General features: G+C 33.0%; 2 protein-coding genes across 4 annotated transcripts in view; one reads left to right on the top strand and one right to left on the bottom strand.

The window, feature by feature from the left end:
- Positions 1-7,552: 7,552 nt before the first annotated feature.
- Positions 7,553-17,813, top strand: LOC106057262 (CD63 antigen-like). Its single transcript, XM_013214381.2, has 7 exons — positions 7,553-7,970; positions 11,501-11,689; positions 12,844-12,918; positions 14,483-14,578; positions 14,756-14,893; positions 16,042-16,125; positions 16,970-17,813. Exons 1-7 carry the CDS (start codon positions 7,908-7,910, stop codon positions 17,033-17,035), a joined length of 711 nt encoding a protein of 236 aa, XP_013069835.2. The 5' UTR covers positions 7,553-7,907; the 3' UTR covers positions 17,036-17,813.
- A 3,003-nt stretch (positions 17,814-20,816) lies between these two features.
- LOC106057263 (outer dynein arm-docking complex subunit 2-like) overlaps positions 20,817-26,330 on the bottom strand; it is a 56,856-nt gene continuing 51,342 nt past the window's right edge. For all 3 annotated transcript variants that reach the window (XM_056014676.1, XM_056014677.1, XM_056014678.1), the window contains exons 20-21: positions 22,901-23,122; positions 20,817-21,909 (exon numbers count right to left, since the gene is read on the bottom strand). In XM_056014676.1, the coding sequence (XP_055870651.1) occupies positions 21,796-21,909; positions 22,901-23,122 (336 nt within the window). In that variant the 3' untranslated portion in view covers positions 20,817-21,795. The remainder of the gene's footprint in view (positions 21,910-22,900; positions 23,123-26,330) is intronic.

The raw sequence follows: 26,330 nt of genomic DNA, 5'->3' as shown, positions 1-26,330 counted from the left end.
GAGAGAGAGTTCATTGTATATAATTTTCATCTCTCTTTGGACCCCAAATAAAATACTCAGAAAACACTTTTCTTATTACATACGCTGTGGCAAATTTCTATAAGTTTCTATTCTTTCCTAGTGCCATTCAAAATCCTACTTGTACTTGTACTTGCTGAGCGCCTAGAGGCAGCACTGAAAACTTCTCCAGGTACCCCCACTGGTCAACAAAAAAGAATTGGAGTAGGCCTATATCGCATTGAGCAAGCTATACGCTGTCAAGTTGTACTAGACTCTAAAGAATTTGTTTTTAAAAGTGTTCCAAGTAAAAAGTTTTTTTTTAACAAAAGGGCAACTAGTTAAATAAAGTAAATAAAACAGAGTGATACGAAGATCAAAAGGTTCTCTTAAAATATTTAGTTGGCAATAGTTATTTTTTAAAGTAAATGTTACCGTTTCAGACCTTGTGGTCTATAGGTCAGATGATGTAAAGGTCATTTGTTTCTGTGGCCTACGGTTAACGAGGGTGTCATGTGGCCAGCACAACGATCAACCGCCTTTTACTTTTCCTTAACTAAGGTCAGGTATCCATTAGATCTGGGAGGACTCAGAGGCGCCCGAAAATCCCGAAATTAAAAATCCCAGGATTCGGACCCCGGTTCGGAAGCCAAACGCTTTACCGCTCAGCCACCACGCCTCTGGGCATCTTTACACAGTGCATATTATTATTGTATCTATTTCAAAATGTCTCCCAATCTGCTTTCTCTTCTTTTTCTATGTTGCTGCGATCTTAAAAATTAAAATGTAATAAACAAAAAGTAGATGACTGTGATTAACATAACTTGTAATATAAGTAAAAATATACTATTGTAGATTTTAACGAAACAAAGTCAAGGACTCTAAAGAGAAGACTCTAAAGAGAACTTCAAAGTTTCAATAACTTGTAATAATCCCCAGTATAAGTAAAAGTAGACGATTGTAGATTTTAACGAAACAAAGTCAATGACTCTAAAGAGAACTTCAAAGTTTTCAACTAACTAAAAGTTACTAACAAAAGATCATCATTAAACTTTTTAAAAATATAGAAGATCAAGGATGGTAGTTATTACACCGGATACACCAAAATATTTGCCATCTACATTATTTCCGCCATGTAAGAAAGTCTGAAATAGAATAAAGTAAGTGATGTTAGACTTTTTGTAGTATTGAGTCTAAACTTGATGTACCTCATTTAACTTTTAATCTGTCGGTGCTTTGCTTTTAATAAACTACCCACAGATTAGAGGTAAAGTCCTAACTACGATAAGGGCAGGCTGTTTTTTTTTTTTTGTTTTCTTTTATTATTTTACGTGGAAACTACAAATACGGTAAAATTTAATAAACATCAAGTATTTGAATAAATGGAATGCTCAACCATGGCTCAACTGATAAAGTTCGCCAAAAAAAAGTCATGAATTTAATTGGCCCACTTTGAAACAACCAACTGAAATGCATAAATTAATAACGTGACAGCTTCAAAATCTTGTGAATGAAGCGCTTATAGATGCGATAACATTGTTAAGGGAAGTGATTAGCAAATTAATTTCAAAATTGTTTTTACTTCGGTAGTCTCCCTTACAAAATATTGTATGTTTAAAGTTTGTAGGCCTATTCAATTATTGTCTTCTAACTATTGCTAAAATAAAATATATACAGTAGAATGTGGCTATTAATAGAATAAAAACAACTTTTCAATTATGGTGGGAAAAGCTGTATCGTATACACTGATCTGTTTTCTTATCAGTCGCAGGGCTCCACTAATAAAGTAAATCTACGAGACATCAAGCAAGAGACTGAAACAAACTAAATCCAGTTTAAAAGTCCCTAAATTCCATGAGCGTAACCAGTGGGAAATTTACAGGTTCAACTTCTCCCCCCCCCCCTCTCTAAAAAAAAAATAAAAAGGTATAGCAAAATTATAATGCAGTTACCGAATTCCATGAGCGAAGCCAAGGAGGAGGATAAGGTTCATGTTATCATTACAATTAAATCTAATCTACAGTAGTCACAAAACTCCAATGGAATTTCTACCATTTCACACATTAATAACGTGCACTTTTTGTTAGAAGACTAGCATGAGCTTGCGCTGTAGAAGCATCAGGAAATGCATTTTTTTAAAGTTCCAAAAACAGAGAAAAAAACAAAACTATGGATTCCACTTGGGGGAACATTTAGCGTTCTTCCAAACCTCTAACTGGAAACGCAGGGCTATCTGCTTTAATTCCTCTAAAAGTAAAAAGAAAAGTTTCCCATTTCAGGCCTTGCGATTTATGGAGCTGAGTAAACTCAAGAGGCACCCCAAAGATCCCGAAATTAAAAAAACAGTCTTCACCAGAATTCCAATCCGGGATCCTCCGGTTAGGAAGCCAAGCACTTTGCCATTCAGTCCTCGTGCCTCCTTTTATTCCACTAACTCCAGAAAAAAAAATGTCCGTTGTACTTCTTACCTCAAAATAATAATAGGCCTAATAATAATTATCGCACTAGAAAATGAATATCCATTAGAAAAGAATTGGAAAAAAAAACAACAACTCCCCCCCCCCCCAAAAAAAAAATCCTGGCTACGCCCATGCTACAATATTTATATTATTTTACACTAAATAAACATCCACCCCTAATTACTTATCAATTTTTAGTGTTACTTTAGTCGTAGTGATCTCAAATAGTTCCGTGCTATAAATAAACAAGGACGTCACACACCTTGTGGGCCTATGAGTCATATTCTAAACTTAGCATTTTTACGATTGGAAGACGAATTCGATGCTAATTTTAGATTTGAAGTCATGTCAGCAAGTAGTGAGAAAGCAAGGGTCATTTTTTAAAATATTTTTCATTGTTGTTTTTTTTCCCTTGTATTTTATTATTATTATTTTTTTAACTTTTACATTATGCATTTGATTTTATTTTTTTAAATTAAATTCTGTTTTATTTCATTGTAAGCGATAGCTATATGGCTTTGGAGATTAAATCAATTCAATCAATACACACATTTACTGAGGAACTCTTCAACGAGCCCAACAAACCCTCGCGATAGCAAAAATAAGTAACTAGTAAATAGGTGAATCACTTGAGTAGCTAACTTTGGCCCCTTAAACAATGCCATGTCCATTAAATTACATTAGGGTCTTGTTAGAACGTGATAATCCGATGTGAATGTAATTACTCCTCTAGGCTAGAATAGTTTCTATTTTTTTTTTATTTTACTTTGAGTATTTCTTGCTCCGCATGCTAGGACAAATTAGTACAAGTGTTACTTTAGTGATTACCTTTAGAACCTGGAACAGGTTGCCTGAATCAGCCAGCGAAACCAATGACCTAACCCAGAGTTTATGCCTCAACATGCACGACTAGATTAACACGTACTAGCTACGAGGTGGACGTAATTATCTTCTGTTAAAAAGAAACGTCTGTAATTTATAAGATTTAAAGTTAATTTTCAAGCCCTGGAAAGAAAAGGAAGTAAAAACAAGAAAAATATAAAAGAACTTCGAAAAAAACAAGATTATATTTTAAGCGTAGTTTTATCATTTAGTTTGAATCAGTCATGTAATTACATTACAAATATTTTTTACCAATTGTATTTTGTTTAGCGCAATTTCGTGCTTTCATCTTTCTCAATACTCTATAATCATAGGCCTATCACTTTTCTGGACCAGTTGGGAAGAGATTGGTGGGGGAGAAAGAAGGGGTTAGTTAAGTTAATGTTACTGTGATCGCTTTTTAAATGCATTTATAAAAAAAAAGTTGAACGACCTGAATATGAACTGAGGGCTGAGGCTTCTTCCAGTTATTATGGTAGTCTTTGTGCCGAAAAATGTATCTATGAAAATAGAAGATTTTATAGTTATCTATTGTAAGTTTCAAACTTTGCTCTCAACAAAGTGTAAATGGGACTAATTCAACATAGGCTATACCACCACATCAGTCAATTGTAATGTTTTCACTTGTTCGAAATAATAGTTAATTTACTAATTAGTTAATTTTTTTTTATTGATTCTTGTTTTTATCAGGTAAAAAATAATAATTGCGCAAAATTTCCGCTTGATCCGAGATTGGGTGTGTGGGAGAAATAACGTGTACAAATTTTTTACCAGAGAGACAGACAAAGTGAGTTGATAATGATACAAGCTTATAATGAAACTACCTGGTGGTGCGGTATGCACGCTGTGGACTGTCATCTAGATGGTCTTCATATCCTGCCCGATGTAACCCCAGTCGTTCTGCATAAAGTTTGGGCTAGGATGTGGATTATCTACAACTCTGAAGGAACAGCCAGAACATGTAAAACATTAAACATTCAAAACATAAAGCATACAACGTCAGGTCCAGACTTTCCAAATGTTGAGCCCTGTGAAATGTGTTTAAGGAGGCCCCTTAAGTAGGAATATAGTTATCGGCACCCTTGCCAAGGTCAAGCCTTTGCAGCTGCTTAGGGATGGGATGGCGGAGTTCCATCCGCCAAGTGATTTCTTGCAGTTTTTGAATCTGCAAAAATGCACTGTTCAAATTGCACGAATCGATAATGTGACCTCATTCTACCTTATTATAGAAAAGGGTCAGGTCAAAGGAAGTTCACTGAGTAAACACGCGTTAATTATAATTAACCAATCAGAAAAATAGGTCAGGAAAAACGGTGAGAACATCTTGGCTAATAGAAATATTTGGTACAAAGTTTCTAGGATTCCAGAAAAGACGATTTAAAAAGGTATACATTGGGAAAAATGGAGTAAGTTTAGGTCATTAAGCTGTAGCAGGTCCTTGAGCAGTGTCGGGTCCACGAGTTGTTTAGAGTCAAATTAGAGAACGAAAGTTCAGTTGTAGCAGTACTAATTGTATCAGCATAAAGTGTATTGGTATAAAGTTGTATCAGATGTAAAGTTGTATCAGTATAAAGTTGTATCAGTATAAAGTTGTATTAGTATAAAGTTGTATCAGATGTAAAATAGTATTTAAAAAAAAAACTCATCTAAGGGCAACTGTCAATATTGTACAATGTATTTTCCATTTTTCGATATCAAACAATTTACAATTTATTGACACTGTTTAATTAACTAATTTGTTAATATTTGAAATTGATTCATATTTGTTTTAGGAACAATGAATAATGCCGAGTTTCAGCTTGATCCCAGAACGGGAAGTGGGAGAAATAAGAGTGCAAAATTTGTACCGCAATTATCCACTAATAGAGGAAGTGAGTTGATATAAGGTTTGTAATAAATAAACCAGTTGTAAATAAAGTAAAAGACATTGGGAATAAAGTGTAGATTAGAAAAGCTTTTTAACTTTCTGTTTAACCACAGCAACCTCCTTCGTCTTCGTCAACTTCCGTAAAAACAAAATATACATATCATAATATAGCACAATATAATTTTTTTTAAAGGATTGATGACGAGGTAAGATGATGACTATATATAGATTGGCCTATTTTTAACTCCCCCCCCCCCCCAAAAAAAAAATTAACTTAAAAAAAATACTATTTCCACTTAAAACACTTAAGCCTGTATGATTATTAGGCTAGAGTCATACTTGACTCACTATATACGCCCGCCCTAGATCTATTGAAAGTAGGTCTATATAAAAGTTATTTAAGCAAGCATCTTCTAGTACCTGCAAGTACATATTAACACATACTTTTTTTTTGTTTTAGCGGGTCTCAACAAGTTTTACGTAGTCTGTCTATCCGACTGTCTGTCACGTTTAGCCATATTTTGTATGCCTAACGAACTTTTTTTTATTTGATGAAAAAAAATCTTTTTTTCCCCCCCAAAATACACCATTTTAAAAACTATAGCCTACTTAAAATAATATTGCATCCTAAACTCTAATTATACCATTTACTGTTGCGTTCAGGGTTTCTAATGACGATTAAAATGCGCGGCAGGCTTATTTTTATTAAAAATGGTCCATTTTTTATTTATCAGAAATAGTATGCGTAAAATCAGAAGTAGAGGGTAAGGTGGGGGGGGGGAGGGAAAAAGCCCACTCTAAGCTTCTGTGGCCTATTCTAGCCAGGTTATTCATATATTTGTAGCTTAAATTTATTATTCAAGTACAAATTAGTTTTTAAAATGATTTTGTGCCAAGGCATTTTAAAATGATTGCAGGAATTTTACGAATTTGAAAAGGATCATTTTACCCGCTAACCTGGGGCAAAAAGCCCCTCCTTGAGGTTTTTTACCCCAAAAACAAAATTTTGGAAAGTATTTTTTTTTTACCTAGTAGATGCAATTACACACACACACACACACACACACACACACACACATAGAGAAAGAGATAGAGAAAGAGAGAGAGAGAGCGATAATAGATCTTTATGTTGCATTGATTTGTGTTGCTTGCTTTTTGTTGACCTTACTATTATAGCTATATTTTTTTATAGGCCTATACATTGAATTATCTGGCTAAATGCATGCTCGGCAGTTAACCGACACTGCAGGGTAAGCCTACCCGGTCACTGGCGGTCACTCAAACTGGGCTCAGACACACAGGCAAATGTACATCATTTTATTTAATCAAAACTATTATAGTATTAGAGTTTGGCGGAACAAATCGCTCCGCCTGCCTACAAAAATCAATGTCTACCAGGCGGTGATTCTCTCAACCCTTCTATATGGCTCTGAGACATGGACACTGTACAGAAAACAACTAACACTTCTTGAGCGCTTTCACCAAAGATGCTTGCACTCCATCATGGACATAAGGTGGCAAGACAGCACTACAAACAGCGATGTCCTTGCAAACGCCGGTATGGACAGTGAAGAGGGACTTTTGATGGTCCGACAGTTACGCTGGGCAGGGCATGTATCCCGTATGGGAGACGAACGTATGCCAAAGGCAGTCTTTTTTGGTGAGCTAAAAGGTGGTCGACTTAACACTAGAGGTGCCCCATGGAAACACTTCAAAGACCAGCTTAGGCGTCAACTTTCCTTGGCTGACATAGAAGAAAGCCCCTGGTTGCATGCGGCCTCAGAACGAGACATCTGAAGGTCACTAACGAAGGCAGCGGGATACACATTTGAGAACAAAAGAAAATCCGAGGACAAACACAGACGGCGAAAAGAAAATCTAAATCAACCACCTGCGGACAATGGTAATGCTTGCCCTGGATGTGGCAAAATATGTAGGTCACAGCTGGGGCTGCGCAGCCACGTTAAATACTGCATTCCTCACTAATCTTCGGAATGTATGTATGTATATGTGTGTGTGTGTGTGTGTGTGTGTGTGAATGAGATAAATTTAATGTGTTTATAATTTAACCTCAGATTTCAGAATTATGATTAATTATACTTTTTATAGTGATGATTTCTGGACTAATCTAACTCGTCATCATCACATAATATATACTTAAATATAGATGTAGGCCTCTATAATGTATTAAAATAGAACACTACATAAAATCTCATGATTTGTATTCATTCGTGCAAAAACGATAATAAACATACAATCTATAAATAAAATTCTCTTTATGCAGAACTGCTTTTAAACGGACACTTTGATAAAGCACGTGACAATGAATGTCACTATGAAAAAAAAACAAATATAAGTACACAGATTGCAAAGCTTTAGTTACAGGGCAACCTTCAAGATATGTTGTTCTTCTCAATATCTTAAATATTTACTAATTTAAATAAATTACCAGTGTCTTTCAAACAGAAGTGATCTAAAATATTTTCTGGTTGTTTTTTTGTTTTTTTTCAATCGGATTAGATCTCTAGATCTAGATTCGCGGAGTAATACTCGACGTGTCACACCGTTCACTGCCTACAATAACAAGCAATCAAGTTGCTGAAGAAAAGAAGTGTTTATTCGAGGGATTTTTGTGTGTGTTGCAATCATCAATACTGATATTTACGGTTTATATTTCTACGGATTAAATTATAGAACTGAAAATGGTGGAAGGTGGAATGAAATGTGTGAAATATTTGTTATTTGTGTTCAACTTGATTTTCGTGGTGAGTATTTTAACTATTTAGATCTAACTAGTCTAGTAATCATTCACTGTGTTAAGTCACAGAGTATGAGTAAGTCACTAAGTGTAATCTAGCCTATCTAGATTCAGATTGCCCTAGATTCTAGATTATATCTAGATTTTCTAGATCTAGCCTAGAATAGAATCACTGAGTCAGTATTCATTATTGCACTAAAATCTTTGATTAGATAAATAACAATTTGACTAGAGGGGCTAGAGTACTGTTAGAGTAACACAGTTAACACTTAGTAAAATCAGTAATAGTACTAATAGTAATAGTAAAGTAGCAATATAACTGAATTAGGTCTATCCATAAAACACTGACCATAGCCATAGCCATAAGTAGATAGATCTATAATCATAATCAAATACAAAAACAAAATCTAATAAAATACTCAAGACTCAGAAAGACACAAAGATAAAGGCACATTCCTTTTCCTCATCGCATATAAAAAGAAAAGTAAAGTTCCCATTTCTGACCATGTGATGTGGTCTTTTATAGGTACTTTCTAACTTTGACAAAAAATTCAAAATAAACATATAAAAACAGAAACTATCTAGTCATGTAGAGCTTGTTGAGAGGTTTACAATACCAAATACCTTCTGTGTTATATAGGAGCAAAGTTTTATGCCGTTTTACGAGTAGAAAAATGGACTATAGAAAATGTAAAAAAAACTGATCGAAGAAATGAATTTTCGCCTTTATCTCATCATAACTTTATAACCATAATAGAAAGAAGCTTGAAATTTGGAACACAGCTACCCCATTAGATCTATATAATTTTTAATTTGATTGTTTCATCTCACATACAGCTAACATTCATTCACAGCTAATCCAATTGTTTGTAAATTGATTTCAATCCTTTTTCTAGAATGCCGTTTGGTAGAAATTTCCTCAGCCTTATAATATTTATAAATATAATGTAAAATAACACCTTGATAGCATTCTCTTCACTACATGGTTGATCAAAGATAAGCCTTAAAAAATTCATAAATCATTTATACTTCATATTATCAACGAGAATTGCTAATGTCTGGCGCCACACGTCGCTACATCATGGAGTGACTTCATTTAACATCATAAGGATGAGCCCAAACTTGCCTTAATTAGCTGATTTTCTTTATATTTTGTGTACCTCAGTATAGAAAAAAAAAGATTTGTAACACTACTCTATGATAGAAATATTGATTTTAATACTATAGTCATAGATTGTTATGGAAGTTACAATTTTTCCATTTACCCATTTCGAAAAATTGCCTAATTTGGCATCATTTATAACTGATAACAGCATGTTAGGGTAAGTTTTTTTAATTCTTTAACTTTAACTGTGCGGCATTACTCTAATACCTAAATCTGGAGTAATGCGGCAATGTAAGAGTTAAAGAATATCATTACTTTCAGCAAGTAACTTGAATATAGGATTATATATATATAATATTTACTTCACTAGATCTTTTTTAATACCTACTTCTCTCTTTCTGGGTGTGAGAGTGATTGTTCTTTCTTTTGATAGTAATTTATTTCATAGGACACGTAAAAATGTAAATAATACTAATGTCTTCTATTTAGTGATTACATTTGTTCATCTTTTATGAAATTTGAAGTGACAAAATGTGTTTAGTGTGTGATTTTTCAATACATGGATTAAATGTATAATTCAAAGGTTAAACCTTTCAGTTTATTGAATTTTGTGTGTGTATATATATAATATATATATATATATATATATATATATTATATTAGATTTAGTAACTCTAACTTATTGCACATTTTTGTTCATCCCAGAAAACTCTTTTTTTTTCTATCAAAACAATTAGCACTGAAAGAATTAAATCTATATGTATTGTAATCTAAAATAGTAATATACTTTTATACATTCTAAGTGAATATAAAACTATTTACTTTCTTTTAAGTGGAAGACTAAATGACTAATGCAAAGAAACATTGAGCAGGTAAAACTGTCTACTTGCAATAGCAAAAGATGATCAAAGTAAAACTCTTAAACTCTGCTCTTAAATTTTAAAATATTCTTGTTAGTTTCTTCATGTTTCAATCAGTTGTCTTTACTCATTATAGTGAAATGCAATATTTAAAAAATCTGCAGCTAAAGCAAAAGAAAGTATCGTCTTACATGTTCTGTTTGTACTCTTTTTTTTATTGCATTTTTCCTAACTTTTTCTTGATCTTTTCTACTTATAAATTATCTTATTAAATGTTGAGAAAAAAACGCAGTGAGACCTACCAGAAACCTTCAAACCCATAGGAGGACAATAAAATAGACAAAGCCTTACAAAGGAGGAAAGAAAATAAAAACAAGACAAAGTGAACGTAAAAAAATTAGGCTTACAAATTATTTTGAACATGTATTAAAAATGTCAGTAATTCATTGGCTGTAAACTTAAATAAATTATATTTATCATAAGTTTCTCAGAGGAAGTGACTTTTTAGAACTGTTTATCATTTGAAAAAAAAAAGTATACAACTCCAAGTCTAACATTTTATTCCAATAGTATTTAGTGGGGGAAATATGATTAATGTGTTTCTCATGATCATCACAACAAAATGTTTAATTACCTTTTTCAATCAATCTTTATTTATATAGTCAAGTGGTTCCCTCTTAGGAGTCATATATTTGTCTTGATTTCATATTTGCATATACATTTTTTCTTTCATACAGCACAACCATACAGAACATCTTTTGCAATATTTACCTGGTACAATACAGTTAAGACAATCCTAATTAAACATACTCCACACTTTAAAGAACAGGAATAAATTATTTAGATTGCTGGTGGACAGAAATATTATTCAGATAAATTAATAATAATTTAAACTAATTTTAAAATAATAATAATTTAATTTACTGAGCGCTGTTAACAAACAATGAGTCTCAAGGTGCTGAGATAACGATACAAATATAAAATTATAACATTCTGCATCTTCCTTAAGTGTCTGGCTCAAAGACTATTTAATGCTTTTTAAACCTGATGCTTTTTTTTTTATGGAGAAAAAATTGGATGAAGGAAAAAGAAATTCTTCATAATTTTTTTAGCCATTCTGATACATGAACCACGTTTTTAAAAAATTAGAAAAATAATGTATTTGTGTATGTTCCATAACATACAAAGCTTCTTCAATTTTTAGTAAACTTCAATGACCTTTTGTTTCAGATTTTTTTTTTTTTTAAATCCTTTATTTCAATTTTTTTTCCTTTTTTACTCAGATATAACTAGACAAAAAAAAATAGATTGGTTGTGTAAATCATCTGCCAGTTGTCAGATTTATGGGAAAAGGTTCCAAGTTACTGTCAGTTATAAAAATCTACCTTACAAAATACTATTTTATTTAAGAAAACTTTTGTGCATAAAATAACTTTTTAATAGAAAAGTGGTAATTTTTCCCAAGCCATCAAAACATTATTATATAATAAATTTATTCCATTCATGATGTAATCATTGCATTTTAAAAAGCTCATTAATTCAAATTTATTTTGCCTGTTTCCTTTAATGTAGATTGCTGGTATTGGCCTGATTGCTGCCGGCGCTTATGTGAAAGTGAAATTAGATCAGTATTATGACTTCTTTGGAAGTGACTATGTCGGCCCAGGCATACTGTTAATCATTGTGGGTGTCATCATTTTCCTCCTGGCATTCTTTGGCTGCTGTGGAGCCATCAAGGAGAACTACTGTCTTACTATGACAGTAAGTACTTCAGCTTACTTTTTTTTTTTTAGTTCTTCCTGTTAGCTTGCAAACTCTTCATGGGTTAACTTACATTGTAATGAGTGTGACACAGATTTTGTAAAACTGCTCTTAGGATTTTCCTCTAGAGACATTTGACAGCTTATATGAAAAAATAAATGTAGACCTAATTTGTCACACAGTGCATACTCTGGTTAAACTCTTTAAAGTATTATCATCTTAAAATTAAATTTGATTTGTTTACATCTTTTTATATTCAAATATATATGACTTAGCATGAATTACTGCACTTGAGTCCATTAATAGAGGTACATAAACATTTCGCATCATTTGCTGGATTGTTAATAGAAGAAATTGATCTTGTGCAAAGCTCACAGGAAAGACTGTTTGCAATAATGAAGCATTACTAGATATGTATAGAATGAGAAATTTATTCATTAGCTTCATAAGGGAGGAATTGATACAAAATAAACTTTTTTTTATATTACTTCTTAAGCTGGAAACTTTCCAGATTTAAGTCTAGTCATCATTGGCTTAATAGTAACATTTGTAAATCTAGCAATTATATTAATTATAGTATACTGTATAAATTATTTTGTATGTTATTAGATCTATAGAGATGCAGTTGATAAGATAACTTAAAAAAGACTGACTGTGTGTAACAGAAGTTGTAAAATATGCAGCTTACAATTGGGTCTGTGTAAAATATTGGAAACATTTTAACTGAAAGACAATTATATAAATATAGATTCAGTATTGAATAAAAACTTATTCTAAAAATGTCTTGTTGTAGCTTTTATTTTAGCATTATAAAAAAAGTTTCATCACTTCTGCCTAAAACCTAAAATTGTTTATAAATATGTGATATGACATAAACAGTATTTTGTGTGGCCACTGGCCTAGAATAATTTATGAAATTCTTTGATTGATCAAGTAAGATATAAAATTGAATGTAAGTCTGTAAAAAAAAACACAATAATGTAACACATTTAAATAATTGTCTTCAGATTTATTTTTATACATGTTTTATATGTATACATATATATATATATAAAACGTATATATATATATATATATATATATATATATATATATATATATATATATATATATATATATATATATATATATACACCCTTTTTCCTTCTGTTTAGTTTGCTGTTTTCCTTGGCATTATTTTTGTGTTGGAGATTGCAGCAGGCATTGCTGGATTTGTACTCAGAGATGATGTAAGTGGATGTGTCACATCTTTTCTAACTCCATTATTTATTTCTTTGCCCCTCACTCTGCTGCATTTTCTGAGTTTAACTTAAGCAAAAATAAAGTGTTTATTTTTTATTTGAACTATTTGGATGTAGTTCACATTTCAGTTCAATAATCAAATTTACACCAACTTTTTATGTAAAAAACAAAACAATTGAGGGAACTTCATTATGAACATTACAAAAAAAAAAAAAAAAACTCCAATGAACTCTAACAAAATTAAATATTTACAAAGATTCTCAGAAAAAAAAAGTGTAATTTATTTGTTCTAGTAATTTAAAAAAAAAATATTTTTTTTTTATAAATACACATTGTGCCAAAAGAAGTATTTCAAATACTAAAAGGTAAATAAAATGTTAATTTTAGTCATATATCATTTAATCAAAGTGAAAAAAGGCTACTATTATAAGGAATACATTGCAGTACAAATAGTTTTCAAATCTATGAAATGTTGTAAAACTATTTTGATATCAGCAAATAAGGGCAGCAAAGATTACGATTACTAAGAAAACTGTCCTCGTTTAATGTTAGCGAAAAGGCCTTGGCTATGTTTTATCACGTTCATATCTGCAATATTTTAATTTTCAATATCACAGCCTGGTATGGCAATCTGAGCATTAAAAATAAAAATAAACTTTATAGACTCCTAAATGCTAATGGTAAAATCATTGGCAAAAAACAGACCCCATTTGGGCAGTTGTATGAGACAAACATCTATAAAAAAAGCTTTACAAGATCCTCGAAATAAAGAATCACCCTTTGTGTCAGGAATTTGTGATTTTACCATCACAAAAGAGATACAAGACACCGATAGCAAAGACAAACAGACACAAACACTCTTTTGTTCCCCTGGCAATCAAATCATTAAATAAGAACAATCTGGTATAAACTTTGTCACATGTAAATTATGAGTGAGTCTGGTGTGAATGTACACTTTGGTTTCTTATAGTTATAATGTTTTTTGTTTGGTGTAATGCACAAATTTCCATACAGACAATAAAGATTATTATTATTATTATTATTATTATTGCAGTACACTTTACTTCCATGCAAAAAAAACAAACAAACAAACATTGTAGGTTTGTACAAGAGTTAGGGTAACTAACATGTAACATAAAGATAGGTTTACAAAAATAACTAAGAAATGTATCCAGGCTCATTTTTGAAAGGATTTGCTTAGCAACAGGCTTGTTGGAATTGAATTCTCTCCATATTCCTTTATAATCCGATGTATTTTTAAGTCTTCATGTATTTCTAAAGACCTTTTCAGTGGTTTTGACTTCTTTTTTTTTTTTTTGAGAAGAAAAATTCATATTCAAATAGAATAGGTGGTCCCAGTATTGTACAATAAAAAATTGTATGTTTTTTTGTTTTTTTTTATGTTTCCCTTTTTTTTAATTCAAATTTAAGTTTTTTTTTTTTTTTTTTTTGTTTAATTTTTTTTTTTTTTGCTTTTTCACTTGTGTTAGATAAATTGTATTTGAGTCTCTTTACTGACTTTAAAAAAAATATTTTTATAATGAATTTTAGATTGATAGAGAGATTGATGATATCTTGACAAAAACCCTTCCCAAATATAACAACAGCAGTGGTATTCGCAAGACTTGGGACTCTTTGCAAGATGAGGTCAGTGAATTATTTCTTTTTTTAAAGTAGTTTTCAGATATTTTTTTTTTTGATTTTTTTTTTAAATTTTCTTTTTAAACATAATGTCTATATGTAAACAAAATCAGGGACATCTTTTAATATAGTTTGTAATATGTAAATAATTATTATTAATATGCTTTTGTCTCTATTTTGTAGTTTCATTGCTGTGGTCCTGACAACTACACACAATGGAAAAGTATGGGTATCTTTTCTGGTGATAACCTACCTGCCTCATGCTGCAAAGATAGCAAATTAGCTTGTTCAACCAATGACACTTCAAATATTTACAATGAAGTAAGTTTTTCCTAGTTTTAAGTCTAGTCATCATAGGCTTATAGTAGCATTTGTAAATCTAGCAATTATATTAATTATAGTATACCGGTATAAATTATTTTGTATGTTATTAGATCTATAGAGATGCAGTTGATAAGAAGAAAACTTAAAAAAGACTGACTGTGTGTAACAGAAGTTGTAAAATATGCAGGTTACAATTGGGTCTGTGTAAAATATTGGAAACATTTTAACATCACATGTCCTCTTATAGCAATCAGTAAAAAGCTTCTTGATTCAAACTTAAGTTTGTGCTTCAGAAATTCAAGTATGCAAGTGGCTGGACTCAATCTGACACATGAGGATGTAATCTTTTCTTTATCTTTGATATAATATGATGACTGCACTTGTATTGCCAAAGTGAGGATGTGTGTCTTCCAACTATTTTATTTAAGGGTGCAAAAAAAATGTTCTGTTCTAAACATTTCTTTCATTAAATATTCCCCCTAAATGCTAAACATGAAAATACATAACCATGGTGGTTGGATGTGGGTATGAGGAGTGTGGAGTCAGCTGAGGAAGAGTACTTATTCCATCTTCCTTAGCGTCATTAGTGCATGCAACAGGTTAGATGACTCATACAGCAAAAGGAATGACTTTTACTAGAGTCTCTAATTAACATGCACAACTAGATTAACACATGGAAACACGGATATAATTATATTCTCTTTAAATGGAATGCGTGTAACTTGTAAGAGACATTAGTAATTGTGATCAGAATACCTCTTCTAAAGATGTAAAATACTAACGCTAGATCCATGAATGAAAATACTATCAATGAATAGTGTTGAACTAATTTGAAAACAAGTTTCTTTTTCTCAGAAATTAATTTCTGATGCGTATGACTTAAGAAATAAAAGTTGTCTGCTTTACTTTTTAATTAACATGTTTATATTTTATTTATCAGCTATACAACAAACCTTTTGCCATTAAAAAATGCAAGGGTATTTCATCAAATCCAAATAGAAAAATATTTGAGGTCTAAAAGATAACTTAAAAATACACATTTCACAACATTCTATAGCCTTTTTTTTTTTTTTTAAATCGAATGCTTTCCTTTTTTTTTCTCCACTTTTTTCCAAGACCTACTAATGTCACTTTTTGAATTGCAGGGTTGTGTGAGTAAATTTGAGGATTGGCTAAAGGACAAGGTAGCAATCATTGGAGGTGTTGGAATTGGTCTGGCTTTTGTACAAGTAAGTTATCCTACATCGAATATTTAATTCTGTTTCTAGTCATGAGTAGTTGAGAATCAATAACTTTTCATGGAACTGCTTCAAAAATATTTTCAAGAATCTTTCTGTATTTCTCATAAGTTTGTAATTATTATTATTTTTTTTTTTTTTTGGAAATGCCAACATCCTACTTATGCTTTGCGAAGAACATTTACTTAATATATTTCATTAAAAAAATATCAACATTTTTTCAAAGTGCTTTGCCTTTACATTCTGTGTGATAGTTTCTTTTAAAAAGATAAGGTTTCCTCCACCTTCCTGACCTTCCTACAATGTACTTTAACTTACTATGAATGAGCAGTCATTGCAGTGAAATAAGCACAAATGTGTAATTTTCAAGAGTACGCCTAGACTTTAGGCAAACAAAAGCTCCCTTCTGCTGACCTGTATATTAATAGTTCTGTCTGAGAGGGGTCTAAGCATATGTCTATATATTCACATCCCTATTACCAGTGCTCAGGCTCGATATGGGGCTGAGGACGAGTACACTGGGGACCCCCACCATTTTCCTTTAATATTAATATTGCCATCAATAACATTATATAATAACAGCGGCTGACTTATTGTCCTATAGGCTAGTGGCGCTTCTGAGGACTCCTGAACAGCTGACACCCTGCGTGTGAATTCAATTTTCTGTTCAAAATGAGATGGATGTGTAGCTTTTAAAAACTATGAGAACAAAAAAAAAAAACAACATAGATTGTTATTAAACAAAGAACTGAAATTTTTTACGTCATTGGTGTCCATCTATCTCTTGTAGCAGTAAGTTAGTGACAATGCTTACAAAGCTTTTTTTCTTTTTCAGGTGGTTGGAATATTGTTTGCCTGCTGCTTAGCCAGAGCCATAAAGAAAGAATACGAAGTAGTCTAAGCTGTCATTGTATCAACTGTTTCTAATCCATAGAGTTATCACCTTTTTTTTTTTTGTAGCATTGAGTTCTTGTATGATTGTTTCTATTTTTAATAATTAACATGCTTGTTCAAAGGAAACCATTGCTATGATGGTAATGCCAAAAAAAAATGGTTGTATGCATAATTATTAGACAAATTTTTGTCTGTTAAATATTCTAATTTATGTTTGGTAAAAAGTTCAAAATAGTAGCTCTGATTATAAGTTAATTGAAATGTAGAATGATGAAGTTAATCAATAACATGTAATTTTGTATGATATTTTTATTGTTAGATAATTTTTATACTTTTAATTTTTTTGAAAATTGATAATTACAAAAACAAAATTAAAAAAAACTGTTTGAAGAGAAGGTTAAGAAAAAACAACTTAGCATAATGGATATTAAAGAAGCTAAGATTCAAGCATTTCTGTGTAGTATAGGCCTATCAGCTACTTACCAGGCTACTTTGACTATATTTAGTTGTACATGTTGGTAATCAGCATATTGTCATGTAACAACATCCTCATAAGCTATTGTGTGCACTTGTCTCCTCCCTCCCCTCCCCCCTTTTTTTTTTCTTCTTTTATTGCTGTTGTCATTTTTCTGTCCTCTGCTGTATTGTATTTTGGTGAATTGAGAGCTCATTTTGTTGAATGTTAAGATGTGCGTGAATGATTCTATCAATATCACACATTACAGATTATTTTTTTTTTTTACAAAATATAAAATTCAAATTAAAACTTCTCATTCTACCCTTTATGTTGTAGAGATTTTGTTCTTTATTTGATACCTAAGCAAAATCTAAATTTAGAAACAAATGTTTAGGTTCCTTTTATTTGGAATTATGTTACAAAAAAAAGTTTATTTCTTCACTTTGTTTTCCCCTACTGGTTATTGCTTTCTAGTCACTGAACAGTTCAAATGACCAAAACTGAGCTTGAGAAAAGAAGCATTACACTTTTAGAATTCTTTGAGTTTCTATTAAGTCACTAATTTTTTTTTTTTTTTTTTTATTGTTTCTTGTGGTGTGGTGGAATTTTAAAGTACAATGTCTTTGGAAGTTAATTGTCATTTATTCTGATGTATTCAACTGGGGCGCACAGCTTCTCACTGATGAACTGAAGTCCTGGGGGCTGAGTGCATCTCTCTCTAGATTCCCCCACTTCTCAGCAGTTAGAGTCGATGTTATCCTAGAAAGTCTCGTACAACTTTCCAGGCCCTTCATGCATGAAACGGCAGAGATCATGCTTACATTGATCTGAAACAAAACAAAAAACAAGATTTTGTTTTTTATAATCTACTTTTAGTTAAAATAATTAAGTAGACTTTACATTTTTTCAAAAACCAATATAGCTCAATTTTGTTTTTTTTTTGTCTGTGGGATAAAATGGTTATTAAACAAAGCATTGTTTACTTACATATTTACATATTCCTATATTTATATATATATATATATATTCTACTTATATATCAAGTTTAAAATGAAATTCTTTGTCTGTGATCTTTGCCTTTCACCATCAACAAAAGGACAAACTAATTTGAAGTTGCTGGCACTAGTACTCATTGTTCAACATTTTCTCCTCATCTAGCTAGTAACTCAAACACTTCAGAATTTCTACTTTGAAAAACTGTACAAGTTTTATCAAATCTGGAAGTCAGATATTTTCACATTATTCACTATGTTGATTTATTTTCTTGTGTCCAAGTAACTTTAAAGAAAATAAACGTTTTTGAAAATGATGCGTTCCATAGTCTTGAATTTCCATAGTCTTGAATTTCCGTTAAAATGAAAACTTCTTGCAGCCTTTGCCTTGTGGTCAGTCTGGTCTGGACCTGAGCTGTCTGTATTTAATTAACAATTAAGTCTGATAGGGTTGCTTTTTGGCTAGGTTAGAGACTTGTTTGGGCTAAGTTAATATGGTAAGAGTATTGTTTCGCTATTGAGGTTTTAAAAAAAAAAAAATTAACTTGTGTGGTAAAACTGTAATATGGTTGCCACATGGGGATTATATTCTTTACTATTGTCAGAAATTCTATCAGATAACACATTATCCACTTCTAAGCTGGAAGTTCTTTTCTATGTACAGAAATAACAGAATGTTCTAAACAAAATGAAATATTTTAATCTTCCAGGTACATAAGAAAAGAGTAAAGACACTATTTTTATATCAATAATACACATAATTCAAATTCAATAATACACATAATTCAAATTCAATAATATATTCAAAGACGTAAATTGAACATGAAATTTAAAATTTTGTTGACCAATAGAATAAGCTTTCTTTTATATAGAGTTTTTCAAACGGAAAGTTCAAGAATATTCTCTTACTGGAAACGAATTATCTCCCATTCTTTAATTTATTTTTATATGTAGCCATTGGAAGCTACTAGAATGTAGACAACTTCCTGTTCACACTTCTATGGCAACCTTGACGCCTACCCCACGTGATACATTACAAAAGTCTGATGGGTATACACACACACAAAATGCTCTTGCGCTTAGCACTAGCAACTAAATTGAATCATACTTTGTAACAGTGGTTTCAGATGTCATATACATGTATTAAAGCAGTGTTTCTCAAACTTTTATCTGGAACGCCTCTCCCCCCCCCCCTCCCCAGACATAACCATTTACCCCCGTCCCTGGGAGCGGGGCGCTCCACAGCTTAAGGAACGTTGCGTTAGAATTCGTTTTAAATGTTAAATGAAGTTCTATTCATCTGTTCAACTCTTTCTTAGTTTAACTGTAGCTAGACTATACTAGTTGCTACAGAGACTTTGGCTTGATGAGGTCAGAGTTGATGGATAATAGGCTTGCCATTTTGCTGGTTGCATTAATTGCGCCAATTATTTCAACTCCGTCTGTACACGCGGGGCTTACTAGAACAATAGGGTTGTTTTTTTGCCCTTGCGTTAAATCTGTGAAATGTGCATGACCATAACTGAGTATATAATAGCAATAGCTCAGTAAATCGTCCAATAGTGCTAAAAGTAGCGATTCAATTCTTGAACAGCAAAGACTCTCTGCTTGGGACTTGATTTTGTGTTCGGAATGGGCTGAAGTGTCTTAGAGACAAAGAATTACATTACCGCTGGGCTGAAAAGAAAAAGCAACTCTTCACACTATTTGGAGAAAATATTTAAGACAACTTCATTGGCCTCCTTCAGTCGTAGAACGACTATGGTTCATCTCAGAGCACACTTCCTCATGTGGCTGTGGAGCCCTATTTTGGAGAGACACTCCCGTAAGTGAGATGAAAGCCTGGGCATTGTTTATGGTCGGAACGATGTCGCCCACACAGCAGTTCCCCCCTCTCCGCGCAGCCGATGTGACCAAAGGAACTTAAGACAACTATATATTTTAGAATAATATAGGCGCCTATATATTACAACTAGATTAAAGGAAGTGTATGCAAAGCGTGCAACAAGACTTCAGTTAAAGATATGGTATTAGCTTTAACACACCGGATACGACTGCTGCTTATTACTTTTTAAATGTAGCCCTTTTTTCCACACTATAAGCTACTTTTTAAAATATAGAAGCTTATAGTGTGAAGTAATCAAGTTCTTCATCGCTAGAGACATAAAGATGAGAGACTAATGTAGGTAGGCTAAGTGGCGTCACTAGGGGGTACGGGCCGCACCGGGTGACACCGACCCTAGTAACGCCACTATGTAGGTCTATGACTAGAAGACAACAAAATGCAAAGTCAATGAAGTTACAAAGCTTCTACTCTATTAAGAATAACCAACACCCCATTTGTTTAAAAATTGTTTTTAATGAAGATATATCCAACAGGATTTACAGTTTGAACAAACCAAAAAAATGTTTTGTTTGTAGACTTTCATATGTAAGTTATATAAAATAATGATAAATAAAGATACGCCATGAAAATCGTTTAAAAAAATAAATAATAAAATACTTTAGTAAAACGTTTTTGTTGTATCACATTTCATAATTGTAAAAGCTGGGTTATTTTTAAAATATAGGCCTAGTTGCACTATAATCAATATAGTAGCATATAGCCAATATAAATATATCGAAGTTTGTATATTGTAGAAGCCAAACAAAACTGTTCTTTTTTGTTTACAATACTTATTATTTAATTAATTAAACATAAAGTACAATTAATCAGCCAAAGTTTAAACTTCTGCATCTTGATAACTTTAGGACCATTATATTATTCTTTATTTTTAATACCCCTCCCCCCCCCCTCTGTAAGAATCCATTTATTGTGGAGTTGATTGGAAGGGATTCACTAAAATAATTCCATAAAGATTTTCCCAGCAAAAGAAGATAACTTGCTTCATTTCCAAAAGGTGACCCACGAAACCACTAGTTGAATAAGCCACCATTTACTATTGTGCTGTTCCTGACATGGGTGTACGATTGAATGCCATACAATCCTTGTTACTATTATTATTCTGGTTATGAAAGAAAACAAGAAACTAACGTTGACTTTAAAAAATGAATCGAAGTTTAGACAAATTTGGACTAATAGTTAACTCTAGTTTTGTTTTAATTAAAATATACACACAAATTGAATAGGCATATCAGTGTGTTACATTATTTAAAAAATCAAAAGTCGTAAAAGGGTTCTAGTTAGTCCTTTCTTTTTCCTGGCATTCTTATCCAACTTTTTTCAAAGCTACTTGTCTACTAAATTGAATATTTTTTTCACTGGAACATTGTTAACTCTTCATTAAAGAAAAATACTAAAAACTGTGTCTTTTGGATCTACGAGTAACGAGCTTTTTCATTGGCCAAAGCCAGCCTTCGGATATTTCCGATACATCCCGCGGATGATTCTTGCAGGTCTTCGTCTTTGGAGCCAACCATTTGGATCAATGGCTGAAACGAAAGAAAAGAAATACATGTAATAAGTACTACTAATAATTAAGTTGTAATATACAATTAGATCAAGTACAAACTATACAACAGGCCTACTTTCATAAGTAGCCTAATCCTATTCACTTCTTAGCTTGAGTGCTCGTTTTCAGGTCTAAGTATCCACTTAAATTAACTGCAGTAGTTTAAGATGGTCTACCTGTATTAGCCACTTATGCTTTTGTTTCTTACGGTTATTAAGAACTTAATAACGCAATAGTAACTTTCAACTTCTTATCAAAAACGACTTTTCAATTGGTGGTCTATAAACAAAAAAGTAAAATCAACTTAAAAAATAAAGATACTAAATCTATTTAAAAAAACAACAACAACAGAGGCGAAGTTAGAGAATGTTATTTTATTGGTTACAGAGCCAGGGAGGGGAAGAAACCTGCTAGCGATTGTATTTTCCAAATACCATTTAATCAATTTTTAAGCCAATTTTCTTGCAATTTGAAAAGAACGAGCTCATGACCAGAAGAGGCTCAAACGTAGGTGCACCCAGGCCGTTCGGCCCTGAGCGAGTGTCATACGCGGGGCCTAACCCTAACCGTAAATATCATGCTAATAGTTTTCCTTGTATTTGGTAGAAGAGAGATGCCGGAAAAAAAGCCTTTTAAAATGTTGTCTCTCTTTGCTTAGGGAAATATCAACTACACCTTTGTTGTTGTTTTTTTTGTTTTAACAGATTGATACGGTGTGATTTAGCAAGCCCCTCCCCCCTCAAGGTGTAACACTGTGTAGGTCTACTGCAAGCAGCCTGCTGATTTTCTCCCAGGGTTGACTCCTAAAGCTTTCCCGTGTACAGGTATATCTTCAAATCAGTAATAACATTCCCGCTAAACCCACCATCCGAGAAGCACTTTGAGGTCAAAAGTTGAATCTACACAAAGTATTTAAAAAGTAATGTCTATATATATTTTTTTTTTACAAAAAAAATGTTGAATGTTGTTACCTTGACAACGCCAGCCTCGTGCATGGTAATACAGTTCTCGGGATTCTTGGATAATTGAAACAGAGCTCGGGCCGTAGACCTGTGAACGTTCTCGTCTTTGGACTTCAAGTATTTCACCAACGGAGCGACGGCTCTTTCTCTGCCAAAAGCTATCCTGTTGTTGCCCCAGTTGCAGCATCTGGCGATCGCTTCCGCCAGGTGGCGTCGAAGTTTGTCATCGCTCTGTGACAGAAAAGAGGGTAAAAAAATAATAATTGCATTTGCCGATTAATCCATTTGATGTAGAAGTCATCTTGTTCATAAGGCCAGCACAACGACCAACGGCCTTTACTTTTCTCCAACTAATGTCAGGTACCCATTAGAGATGGGTGGACTCAGGGGCGCACTAAAGATCCCGAAATTAAAAAAAATCCCAGTCTTCATCAGAATTCGAACCCGGGACCCCGCGCATCCACTAGTAGATTAACCAAAATTAGACATAATAAACTTAAAACTCAACGCCCCCCGCATGTTGTTTTCCCCTTGTTTAAATACCAAACTTCTTAGAAAAAAGTGAATAAAATATACGATTGGGGAAATACATCGATGAATATTTTTTAAATCACAGACGTCTGTACAAAAAATAAATTATTAAGTATCAACGTGTGGACTTAGTTTACCGGTGAACATTGGTGTAATCAATGGTGATTTATTACCTTTCTATTGCCATAAGCAAACAAAAATTGGGGGAGTGGGAACTAGAAAATGTTTCCAAAATGGAAAGCTAACAATAAAGGATGCATAAGTTTTCAAATTTTAATTCCATTTGTTTTAAGTATTGCAATATGGAAGCCAAGGTTGGGTGTCCTACTGTGCGCATCATTATGCGTAGGCTATGTTTGTTTTTCATTGATAAATTTGTACGATAATCATACTGTTGACTGCGAAATAACTCTAATCTACCTTGATAAATTGCTATCTTTAATATTTGGCCAACCTATTCACCTCGAGACTAGAAACTTAACTTCGTACACAAAACATAAGCACGTGCCCGGAAAAAAAAAAGACCTAAAAAAACAAAAACAAAAAACTAACGCAAGTGATGTGCCATCTTCCACAACAAAGTTAGAGAAAAACAAACACTCTCATTGTTTTTTTTTCACGAGGAACTCGTCAGCGCAGTAAAGCTTCTAATCTGGAAGGCTCGGGATCGTCAAGTAGTGGTCCCAAACATTTTAGACCTACCTCACCTCCAGCGCCCCTCCCCCCCCCCAAAAAAAAAGATAAATATGGCCGTGTCCTTAAAGGCGTCAACTACTGAACAGAATACTGATTCAGGACTACGGGCCGAGAAACGACCTGCTAGAAGGCGTAGGCCTAATTGTTTTTAATAAATCGCTAACAAAATATTTCACATAACAGTACTGGTTCGAAACCCATCGTTATAGAAGATCTTAACACTGGCCTACGACGTCACAACCTGTGGGCAATTTAGACACGTCACACAGGGCCGGCCTTAACATAGATAAACTAGGCAGCAACCTAGGGCCTCCGGTTAATTTTATTTTTTTGTGAGAAAACTTGTGAAACATGGATCACATCTCAAACCTAGAACTCTATGGGGGCTTTGTGTCTACTCAAACCTAGAACTCTATGGGGGCTCTGTGTCTACTCAAACCTAGAACTCTATGGGGGCTCTGTGTCTACTCAAACCTAGAACTCTATGGGGGCTCTGTGTCTACTCAAACCTAGAACTCTATGGCTCTGTGTCTATTTGTCTAAGTCTCTGTTATGGTTCAAGGTTTATTTCGCGAATGTTTAGAGCTACGTACGTTATAAAAACATTGTTTCTTCCTTATGGCGAAATGTTATGTCTCTAGTCTGGTCATTGTCAATAGTTCTTAAGGCACATTAGTGCTATCTGCGCTATATGAATTTAACTTATTTGTTGATTTAGACATAAATATAGGACGTTTTATCATTCTTTGCGTATTTTTCGGTCTTAGTTTTTTTTTTCTCTATTTCGCCTAGGGCATTCCTATTCGTTTCGCCTAGGGCCTCCAATTACCTATGGCCGGCCCTGCGTCACAGGTCAGTGTTCAGGCATTCTACAACGATTGATCCCGACTGGCCTCTTTATAGTCATTCTATTCTGCTAATGGATTCAAATGAACAGTCATACAAAAAAAAAATTGTAGGTGTGAGGTTTGGTCTGTGGTTAAAAATCCAAATGTCATAGCCACGCGTTGTGAAGATAACGAAAGCCTCCATGTATTGATATGTAACAATATCCTGCTACACAATGTGTGTGAGTGTGTGTGTGTGTCAGGTCGACTGACTGGGGGCATGCCAAACAATAATGTATTCACGTTATCAGTGGGACTAGCGCAGGTTTAAAGCTGTCGTCAGAGTGACTTATCTTGTCTAGAGAGGTCCTTGAGCAGGTACGAATAGGCCTACAGCCCACACTATAACAAAAGAAACCTGCTTAAATTTAAAATCGATCGACAGAAAATATAAACCCTTAATTTAAAAAAAAAAAAAAAGACACAGGTCTTGTTCAAACCCCTAGCCTCTGTATTCAACTTAACAAGGAAGCCTAACGAATTACCCTGAATATAGGCCTAAGCTTACACCACGGCTAGCTACTCTATATCTCTATCTATTTATCTGTCTGTCTGTCTGCCTGCCTATCTGTCTGTCTGTATATATATAGAGAGAGAGCGAGACAGACCGACAGACTGACAGACAGACAGATAGATAGAAAGATAGATAGATAGATTTTTTATTAATTAAAGGCCTCTATTGTAGACTATATATCAATACAATGCCAGAGATTCAATACGGTGCACGAACAACCAGATGGAGAAATGTCACAACATTGTCTGTTATCTAAAAGTTTCGGTCTCAATACGTTTTATACTGTCTCAATTTGATTGGAACAAGAAGCTTTGAACGTCAACATTGGATTCCCAGATAATCCAGTTTTCCAGAAACACACAATAAAACGAAACAAATAACTTCCTGCATTAAAAGCAGTCAAAGTTTCCCCCCAATGTTCTCTAGGTCAAGATTTGAAAAGCATTGGTTCTAAAACCCTTTTTACCCTAACCCTAACCCTTCCTCGTTCAAAAAAAAAATCGTATTGAAAAAAAAAAAAAAAACATTTAAAGTGTGCAAAATTTCTGTGTGGGAATCACTTGTCAAAACTTCGCAGTTTTAATTTAGTCAGGTATAAGATTTAATGCTTGTTTCAATATGTCTGACTTAGGCAGTAACTTTGAAAGGTGTGCTACGTGTAGCATTCATTCGAATTATAGTATTTATAGTGCATACCATATAAGACATAAATGATCTTTTTTAAACCAAAAGTAGCCGATAACAACTTTCTAATTTTTCTAAACACGCTACTTCACGCTGCAGAAGATGGGGATATAGGATTTTTAATATC

This window comes from Biomphalaria glabrata, chromosome 16 (genome assembly GCF_947242115.1).
Source record: "Biomphalaria glabrata chromosome 16, xgBioGlab47.1, whole genome shotgun sequence".
NCBI lineage: Eukaryota > Metazoa > Mollusca > Gastropoda > Planorbidae > Biomphalaria > Biomphalaria glabrata.
The sequence above is the reverse complement of the archived record's forward strand: the minus strand, read 5'-3'. Positions and strand labels throughout refer to the sequence as shown.